The 12,396-nt window shown below is 57.5% G+C and overlaps 1 protein-coding gene across 1 annotated transcript in view; it reads right to left on the bottom strand.

Moving 5' to 3' along the window:
- Positions 1-950: 950 nt before the first annotated feature.
- LOC144952897 (septin-7-like) overlaps positions 951-12,396 on the bottom strand; it is a 31,385-nt gene continuing 19,939 nt past the window's right edge. The window contains 5 exon segments of the mRNA XM_078883376.1: positions 951-2,096; positions 4,467-4,615; positions 5,236-5,286; positions 5,288-5,375; positions 5,810-5,935. Coding sequence (XP_078739502.1) covers positions 2,057-2,096; positions 4,467-4,615; positions 5,236-5,286; positions 5,288-5,375; positions 5,810-5,935 — 454 coding nt within the window. The 3' untranslated portion in view covers positions 951-2,056.

Below are 12,396 nucleotides of genomic sequence, written 5' to 3'. Positions count from 1 at the left end.
GCGTGTGTGTACATGCATGCGTGCCTGCGTGTGTCCATGCCTGTGTGTGTATGTGTATGTGCGTGTGTGTCCATGCCTGTGTGTGTATGTGCGTGCCTGTGTGTATGCCTGTGTGTGTACGTGTGTCTGTGTGTGTATGCGTGTGTGTCCGTGCCTGTGCGTGCCTGTGTGTATGTACGTGCGTGCCTGTGTGTGCCCGTGTGTGTGTGTCCATGCCCTTGTGTGTACGTGCGTGCCTGTGTGTGCCTGTGTGTGTATGGTGTGTGCCCGTGTGTGTGTGTCCGTGCCTGTGTGTGTACGTGCGTGCGTGCCACAAAAGCACAGACCGCCTATGGCTTCAATGTTTGGGCGAGCGTCGCGTTCCCTTCTCGTGCGAGGAGCGGCCTACCGCCCTGCAGTAACACTTCAAGTCTACAGCGAAACAAACAATACGTACACACACACACCACACACACCGATAACAACAACCACCACCACCACTACTACAATTTACAGTTAAAGAGTCACTTTGGCCAAACAGCGCTCCATAGGCTGCACTAGCGGCCACGGTCGATTGAAGGGGGAATGGAGGGGGGGGGGTTATGATGGTGGCGGTGGGGAGAGTTACTGAGTGAGGGGGGGGATGAGAGAGGAAGGATGGGAGGGATGAGAGGGATGGGAGGGGAGATAGGGATGAGGAGGGATGAGAGAGGGGGGGTGAGAGGGGGGGATGAGAGGGGGGGTGAGAGGGGGGGGATGAGAGGGGGGGGGGTGAGAGGGAGGGATGAGAGGGGGGGATGAGGGGGGGGATGAGAGGGGGGGGGGATGAGAGGGTGGGGGGGATGAGAGGGTGGGGGGAATGAGAGGGGGGGGGATGAGAGAGAGGGATGAGAGGGGGGGATGAGAGGGGGGGGATGAGAGGGTGGGGGGAATGAGGGGGGGGGGTGAGAGGGGGGGGGGATGAGAGGGAGGGGGGATGAGAAGGGGGGGATGAGAGGGAGGGAAGGGATGAGAGGGGGGGGGGGGATGGGAGGGAGCCGTCAAACAAAGCTGGTGGTCACCGCTCGGCGCTTTCAGGCTGCGCTGCTTCTGTGGCCGTCTGGAACGCTCTTCCCCTGACGATAGCGGGAAGCCACTGGGAGCTATGATGCACTTGTAAATCATCGTCGTCGTCATCATCTACATTGACTAATTCATTTGTTTAGAACTGCTTTTTGTTGTTGTTGTTGTTGTCGTGTAGTTTGTTATCCTTCCCCCGCCCGCACCTCCGATTTGCGCGGTTGGCCATGTACGGCGCAAAAGAAGTTCAACATACATCGAGACTCACACAGAGACACAGACTCACACAGCAGAGACCCACAGACTCACACAGCAGAGACCCACAGACTCACACAGCAGAGACCCACAGACTCGCACAGCAGAGACCCACAGACTCGCACAGCAGAGACCCACAGACTCGCACAGCAGAGACCCACAGACTCGCACAGCAGAGACCCACAGACTCGCACAGCAGAGACCCACAGACTCGCACAGCAGAGACCCACAAACTCGCACAGCAGAGACCCACAGACTCGCACAGCAGAGACCCACAGACTCACACAGAGACCCACATACTCACAGCAGAGACCCACAGACTCGCACAGCAGAGACCCACAGATGCACACAGAGACCCACAGACTCACACAACAGAGACCCACAGACTCGCACAGAGACCCACAGGCTTCTCACACAAGACACAGACTCATACAAGACACAGACTCACACACAGAGACCCACAGACTCACACAGAGACCCACAGACTCACACAGAGACCCATAGTTTGTTGCCCTTCCCCCGATTAGCACGGTTGGATGCATGCGGTGGTGCCAAAAAAGTTCACCGTGCACGCACGCACGTGCACGCACGCACGTGCACGTGCGCACGCACGCAGGTAATGAGAGGGACGAGGTGCGGGGTACTGAGTGATGAGAGATTGAGGGGAGGGGTGGTGGGGGGTGGTGGTGGTGGCGACGATGAGAGGGACAGCGGCAGGGAGAGTCGAGCCGGGAGACGTCGCCGGGCGACCGTGCGGGGGAGTCTAGAAAATCTTGTTCTTCTTTTTGTTTCTCTCCAGAGTCCTGCGACACGCACAGAGAGAGAGAGCACACACACACACAGGGCACACACACACAGAGAGAGCGGGCACACACACACAGAGGTTAGAGAGCAGGCACACACACACACTCACAGAGAGAGAGCGGGCACACACACACACACAGGGCACACACACAGAGAGAGAGCGGGCACACACACACACAGAGAGAGCGGGCACACACACACACACTCACAGAGAGAGAGGGCACACACACACACACACAGAGGTTAGAGAGCGGGCACACACACACTCACAGAGAGAGAGCGGGCACACACACACACACAGGGCACACACACAGAGAGAGAGCGGGCACACACACACACAGAGAGAGCGGGCACACACACACACAACACAGGGCACACACACAGAGAGCGGGCACACACACACACAGAGAGCGCGGGCACACACACACACAACACAGGGCACACACACACACACACACAGAGAGAGCGGGCACACACACACACAACACAACACAGGGCACACACACACACACACAGAGAGAGCGGACACACACACACACAACACAACACAGGGCACACACACACACACACAGAGAGCGGGCACACACACACACAACACAGGGCACACACACACACAGAGAGCGGGCACACACACACACAACACAGGGCACACACACACACAGAGAGCGGGCACACACACACACAACACAGGGCACACACACACACACAGAGAGCGGGCACACACACACACAACACAGGGCACACACACACACACAGAGAGCGGGCACACACACACAACACAGGGCACACACACACACAGAGAGCGGGCACACACACACACAACACAGGGCACACACACACAGAGAGCGGGCACACACACACACACACAACACAGGGCACACACACACACAGAGAGCGGGCACACACACACACACACAACACAGGGCACACACACACACACAGAGAGCGGGCACACACACACACAACACAGGGCACACACACACACAGAGAGCGGGCACACACACACACAACACAGGGCACACACACACACACAGAGAGCGGGCACACACACACACAACACAGGGCACACACACACACACAGAGAGAGCGGGCACACACACACACAACACAGGGCACACACACACAGAGAGAGCGGGCACACACACACACAACACAGGGCACACACACACACACCCAGAGAGAGCGGGGCACACACACACACACACAGAGAGAGAGCGGGCACACACACACACACAACACAGGGCACACACACACACACAGAGAGAGAGCGGGCACACACACACACAACACAGGGCACACACACACACACACACAGAGAGAGCGGGCACACACACACACAGAGAGCGCGGGCACACACACACACAACACAGGGCACACACACACACAACACAGGGCACACACACACACAGAGAGCGGGCACACACACACACAGAGAGCGCGGGCACACACACACACAACACAGGGCACACACACAACACAACACAGGGCACACACACACACAGAGAGCGGGCACACACACACACAGAGAGCGCGGGCACACACACACACAACACAGGGCACACACACACACAACACAGGGCACACACACACACACAGAGAGAGAGAGCGGGCACACACACACACAACACAGGGCACACACACACAGAGAGAGCGGGCACACACACACACACACACCCAGAGAGAGCGGGCACACACACACACAGAGAGAGAGCGGGCACACACACACACAACACAGGGCACACACACACACACAGAGAGCGGGCACACACACACACAACACAGGGCACACACACACAGAGAGAGCGGGCACACACACACACAGAGAGAGCGGGCACACACACACACACAACACAGGGCACACACACACACACACAGAGCGGGCACACACACACACACCCAGAGAGAGCGGGCACACACACACACAACACAGGGCACACACACACACAGAGAGAGAGGCGGGCACACACACACACAACACAGGGCACACACACACACAGAGAGAGAGCGGGCACACACACACACACAGAGAGAGCGGGCACACACACACACACAGAGAGAGCGGGCACACACACACACAACACAGGGCACACACACACACAGAGAGAGAGCGGGCACACACACACACAACACAGGGCACACACACACACAGAGAGAGAGCGGGCACACACACACAGAGAAAGAGAAGAAGGGAGGAGGGAGGGGAGGGAGGGGAGCAGAGGGAGGAGGGAGCAGAGGGAGTAAGAGAATGAAGAGGAAGAAGTTCCTTCCGTAGATGGCGATCTGGACAAGGCGCGACCAGTGCCCCCCCCCCCCACCACCCCCCCCACCCCCCCCCACCCCCCCCCACCCCCCCCCAGGGGCGTGTTTACCGCGTGCCCTCGGCCCGCTGCTGCTGCTCCAGCAGGTGCATCTGGCTCTCCCACGCCGCCTTCTCCTCCTCAAAGTGGCGACGGCGGTCCTCCAGCTCGCGGCTCTGCGCCTCCATGTTCTTGCGCATCTGCTCGTGACGACGATGCAGCTGTGGGGGGGTGGTGGGTGGGTGGGTGGGAGACGGTGGGGGGGTGGTGGTGGGTGGGAGGAGGGGAGTGGTGTGGGGTGGGTGGTGTTGGGGGGGTGGTGGGTGGGAGACCGGTGGGGGGGTGGTGGTGGAGGTGGGGGCAGGGAGCGGGGGAGTGGTGGTGGGGGGGTGGTGGTGTGAGTGAGGTGGTGGGTGGTGTTGGGGAGGTGGTGGGTGGGAGACGATGGGGGGGGTGGTGTGGTGGTGGTGTGAGTGAGGTGGTGGGTGGTGTTGGGGAGGTGGGAGAGAGGTTGAAACGGCTGCAACTGCAACACAACCGTAACCGCAATGCAACCGATCATGACGCCCGTGCGTGTGTGTGCACGTGAATGTGTGCACGTGAGTGTGCACGTGTGCGTGCACGTGTGTGTGCACGTGTGTGTGCGTGTGTGCGTGCATGTCTGCGCATGTGCGCTTGCATGTGTGCGCGTGCGTGCATGTGTGTGTGCGCGTGCATGTGTGTGTGCGCGTGCATGCGTGTGTGTATGTGCATATGTGTGTGCGTGCGTGTGTGTGTCTGTGCGTGTGTGTGTGCATGCATGTGCGTGCGTTGCGTGTGTGTGCGCTGTGCGTCCACTGACGTCGCCCTCCGAGTCCCTGAGCTTCTGCAGCTTCTCCTCGACCTTGAGCGGCGAACACGTGCTCCATCTCGAGCTCCATCTTCCTCATCTTGTGCTCGTGAGCTCGCCGCTCCTCCTCCATCTGCTCCATGGGGCTCCGGCTGGCACACGCGGGAGGAGGGCCGGGCATTCGCGTCACTGTCAGCGTGTCACTGCCAGCGTGTCACTGTCAGCGTGTCACTGTGTGTCACTGTCAGTGTGTCACTGTCAGTGTGTCACTGTCAGTGCGTCACTGTGTGTCACTGTCAACACGCGGGAGGAGGGCCGGGCATTCGCGTCACTGTCAGCGTGTCACTGCCAGCGTGTCACTGTCAGCGTGTCACTGTGTGTCACTGTCAGTGTGTCACTGTCAGTGTGTCACTGTCAGTGCGTCACTGTGTGTCACTGTCAGTGTGTCACTGTCAGTGCGTCACTGTGTGTCACTGTCAGTGTGTCACTGTCAGTGTGTCACTGTCAGTGCGTCACTGTGTGTCACTGTCAGCGTGTCAGTGTCACAACAGCACCCCCCCCCCCCCGTCACCACCCCCCCCCTCACTTGGAGAGCTGTCCTCTGCCCTTGTTGTTGTCGGAGGAGTTACAGGCGACGGACGCCAACTGGCGGCTGCGGAAGTTCTCGTAGTGAACGTTGTTGGTGACGTCCTTCAGGTCCTGCATGTGGGTCCTGCTCACGGCAACCACCGTCACCACCACCACCGCCGTCACCACCCGCGGCCACCATCACCACCATAACCATCATAACCACAGCCATCACCATCATCGCCACCATCATCGCCGCCATCACCACAGCCACCACTACAACGGCCAGCACCACCATCACCACGGTCGTGACAGCACAGCGAGTGAGAGTACAGCGTGACAGCGCACACACAGGTGACACACACACGCACACAGCGTGACACACACACGCACACAGCGTGACACACACACGCACACAGCGTGACACACACACGCACACAGCGTGACAGCGCACACACAGGTGACACACACACACACGCACACAGTGACACACACACACACAGCGTGACACACACACACACAGCGTGACACACACACACAGCGTGACACACACACACAGCGTGACACACACACACACACAGCGTGACACACACACACACAGCGTGACAGCGCACACACAGGTGACACACACACGCACACAGCGTGACACACACACACACACAGCGTGACACACACACACACAGCGTGACACACACACACACACAGCGTGACACACACACACACAGCGTGACACACACACACAGCGTGACAGCGCACACACAGTGACACACACACACGGCGTGACACACACACACGGCGTGACACACACACACACGGCGTGACACACACACACGGCGTGACACACACACACGGCGTGACACACACACACGGCGTGACACACACACACACGCGTGACACACACACACGGCGTGACACACACACACGGCGTGACACACACACACACGGCGTGACACACACACACGGCGTGACACACACACACGGCGTGACACACACACACGGCGTGACACACACACACGGCGTGACACACACACACGCGTGACACACACACACGCGTGACACACACACACGGCGTGACACACACACACACGGCGTGACACACACACACGGCGTGACACACACACACACGGCGTGACACACACACACGGCGTGACACACACACACGGCGTGACACACACACACGGCGTGACACACACACACGGCGTGACACACACACACGGCGTGACACACACACACAGCGTGACACACACACACAGCGTGACACACACACACACAGCGTGACACACACACACAGCGTGACACACACACACAGCGTGACACACACACACAGCGTGACACACACACACACAGCGTGACACACACACACAGCGTGACACACACACACAGCGTGACACACACACACAGCGTGACACACACACACAGCGTGACACACACACACAGCGTGACACACACACACAGCGTGACACACACACACAGCGTGACACACACACACAGCGTGACACACACACACAGCGTGACACACACACACAGCGTGACACACACACACAGCGTGACACACACACACACAGCGTGACACACACACACAGCGTGACACACACACACAGCGTGACACACACACACAGCGTGACACACACACACACAGCGTGACACACACACACACACAGCGTGACACACACACACACAGCGTGACACACACACACAGCGTGACACACACACACAGCGTGACACACACACACACACAGCGTGACACACACACAACAGCGTGACACACACACACACAGCGTGACACACACACACAGCGTGACACACACACACACACAGCGTGACACACACACACAGCGTGACACACAACACACACAGCGTGACACACACACACACAGCGTGACACACACACACACAGCGTGACACACACACACAGCGTGACACACACACACAGCGTGACACACACACACAGCGTGACACACACACACAGCGTGACACACACACACACAGCGGACACACACACACAGCGTGACACACACACACACAGCGTGACACACACAGCGTGACACACACACAGCGTGACACACACACACAGCGTGACACACACACACAGCGTGACACACACACACAGCGTGACACACACACACAGCGTGACACACACACACAGCGTGACACACACACAGCGTGACACACACACACAGCGTGACACACACACACACAGCGTGACACACACACAACAGCGTGACACACACACACACAGCGTGACACACACACACACAGCGTGACACACACACACAGCGTGACACACACACACACAGCGTGACACACACACACACAGCGTGACACACACACACACACACACACAGCGTGACACACACACACACAGCGTGACACACACACAACAGCGTGACACACACACACACAGCGTGACACACACACACACAGCGTGACACACACACAACACACAGCGTGACACACACACAACACAGCGTGACACACACACACACAGCGTGACACACACACACACACAGCGTGACACACACACACAGCGTGACACACACACACACAGCGTGACACACACACACACAGCGTGACACACACACACACAGCGTGACACACACACACACAGCGTGACACAACACACACAGCGTGACACACACACACACACAGCGTGACACACACACACAGCGTGACACACACACACACAGCGTGACACACACACACACAGCGTGACACACACACACAGCGTGACACACACACACACACAGCGTGACACACACACACAGCGTGACACACACACACAGCGTGACACACACACACACAGCGTGACACACACACACACACAGCGTGACACACACACACAGCGTGACACACACACACACACAGCGTGACACACACACACAGCGTGACACACACACACACACAGCGTGACACACACACACACAGCGTGACACACACACACACAGCGTGACACACACACACACAGCGTGACACACACACACACAGCGTGACACACACACACACAGCGTGACACACACACACACAGCGTGACACACACACACAGCGTGACACACACACACACAGCGTGACACACACACACACAGCGTGACACACACACACAGCGTGACACACACACACACACAGCGTGACACACACACACACACAGCGTGACACACACACACAGCGTGACACACACACACACACAGCGTGACACACACACACACAGCGTGACACAACACACACAGCGTGACACACACACACACACAGCGTGACACACACACACAGCGTGACACACACACACAGCGTGACACACACACACACAGCGTGACACACACACACACAGCGTGACACACACACACAGCGTGACACACACACACAGCGTGACACACACACACACACACAGCGTGACACACACATCACACAGCGTGACACACACACACACACAGCGTGAACACACACACACACAGCGTGACACACACACAGCGTGACACACACACACACACAGCGTGACACACACACACAGCGTGACACACACACACACAGCGTGACACACACACACACAGCGTGACACACACACACACAGCGTGACACACACACACAGCGTGACACACACACACACACAGCGTGACACACACACACACAGCGTGACACACACACACACAGCGTGACACACACACACAGCGTGACACACACACACACAGCGTGACACACACACACACAGCGTGACACACACACACACACAGCGTGACACACACACACACGACACACACACAGCGTGACACACACACACACACAGCGTGACACACACACACACAGCGTGACACACACACACAGCGTGACACACACACACACACAGCGTGACACACACACACACAGCGTGACACACACACACACACAGCGTGACACACACACACAGCGTGACACACACACACACAGCGTGACACACACACACACAGCGTGACACACACACACACAGCGTGACACACACACACAGCGTGACACACACACACACACAGCGTGACACACACACACACAGCGTGACACACCACACACACACAGCGTGACACACACACACACACAGCGTGACACACACACACACAGCGTGACACACACACACACAGCGTGACACACACACACACACAGCGTGACACACACACACACAGCGTGACACACACACACAGCGTGACACACACACACAGCGTGACACACACACACGACACACACAGCGTGACACACACACACACAGCGTGACACACACACACACAGCGTGACACACACACACACACAGCGTGACACACACACACACAGCGTGACACACACACACAGCGTGACACACACACACAGCGTGACACACACACAGCGTGACACACACACACACAGCGTGACACACACACACACACACAGCGTGACACACACACACACACACACAGCGTGACACACACACACACACAGCGTGACACACACACACAGCGTGACACACACACACAGCGTGACACACACACAGCGTGACACACACACACACAGCGTGACACACACACACACACAGCGTGACACACACACACACACACAGCGTGACACACACACACACACAGCGTGACACACACACACAGCGTGACACACACACACAGCGACACACACACACACAGCGTGACACACACACACACACAGCGTGACACACACACACACAGCGTGACACACACACACACAGCGTGACACACACACACACAGCGTGACACACACACACACAGCGTGACACACACACACAGCGTGACACACACACACACAGCGTGACACACACACACACAGCGTGACACACACACACACACACAGCGTGACACACACACACACAGCGTGACACACACACACACAGCGTGACACACACACACACAGCGTGACACACACACACACAGCGTGACACACACACACACACACAGCGTGACACACACACACACAGCGTGACACACACACACAGCGTGACACACACACACACACACAGCGTGACACACACACACACAGCGTGACACACACACACACACACAGCGTGACACACACACACACACACACAGCGTGACACACACACACAGCGTGACACACACACACACAGCGTGACACACACACACACACAGCGTGACACACACACACACACAGCGTGACACACACACACACACAGCGTGACACACACACACACACACAGCGTGACACACACACACACAGCGTGACACACACACACACAGCGTGACACACACACACACAGCGTGACACACACACACAGCGTGACACACACACAGCGTGACACACACACACAGCGTGACACACACACACACAGCGTGACACACACACACACAGCGTGACACACACACACACACAGCGTGACACACACACACAGCGTGACACACACACACACAGCGTGACACACACACACAGCGTGACACACACACACAGCGTGACACACACACACAGCGTGACACACACACACACAGCGTGACACACACACACAGCGTGACACACACACAGCGTGACACACACACACACAGCGTGACACACACACACACAGCGTGACACACACACACACAGCGTGACACACACACACACACAGCGTGACACACACACACAGCGTGACACACACACACACAGCGTGACACACACACACAGCGTGACACACACACACACAGCGTGACACACACACACAGCGTGACACACACACACACACACAGCGTGACACACACACAGCGTGACACACACACACACAGCGTGACACACACACACAGCGTGACACACACACACACAGCGTGACACACACACACACAGCGTGACACACACACACACAGCGTGACACACACACACAGCGTGACACACACACACACAGCGTGACACACACACACACAGCGTGACACACACACACAGCGTGACACACACACACACAGCGTGACACACACACACACAGCGTGACACACACACACACAGCGTGACACACACACACACAGCGTGACACACACACACAGCGTGACACACACACACACAGCGTGACACACACACACACAGCGTGACACACACACACACAGCGTGACACACACACACAGCGTGACACACACACACAGCGTGACACACACACACAGCGTGACACACACACACAGCGTGACACACACACACAGCGTGACACACACACACACACAGCGTGAAACACACACACACAGCGTGACACACACACACAGCGTGACACACACACACACAGCGTGACACACACACACACAGCGTGACACACACACACACAGCGTGACACACACACACACAGCGTGACACACACACACAGCGTGACACACACACACACAGCGTGACACACACACACACAGCGTGACACACACACACAGCGTGACACACACACACACAGCGTGACACACACACACACAGCGTGACACACACACACACAGCGTGACACACACACACAGCGTGACACACACACACACAGCGTGACACACACACACAGCGTGACACGCACAGCGTGACACACACACAGCGTGACACACACACAGCGTGACACACACACACACAGCGTGACACACACACACACAGCGTGACACACACACACACAGCGTGACACACACACACACAGCGTGACACACACACACA

The sequence above is a fragment of the Lampetra fluviatilis genome, chromosome 70 (assembly GCF_964198595.1).
Source record: "Lampetra fluviatilis chromosome 70, kcLamFluv1.1, whole genome shotgun sequence".
NCBI classification, from domain to species: Eukaryota; Metazoa; Chordata; class Hyperoartia; order Petromyzontiformes; family Petromyzontidae; genus Lampetra; species Lampetra fluviatilis.
Note: the sequence above shows the minus strand (reverse complement) of the source record. Positions and strands in the feature narration are given on the sequence as shown.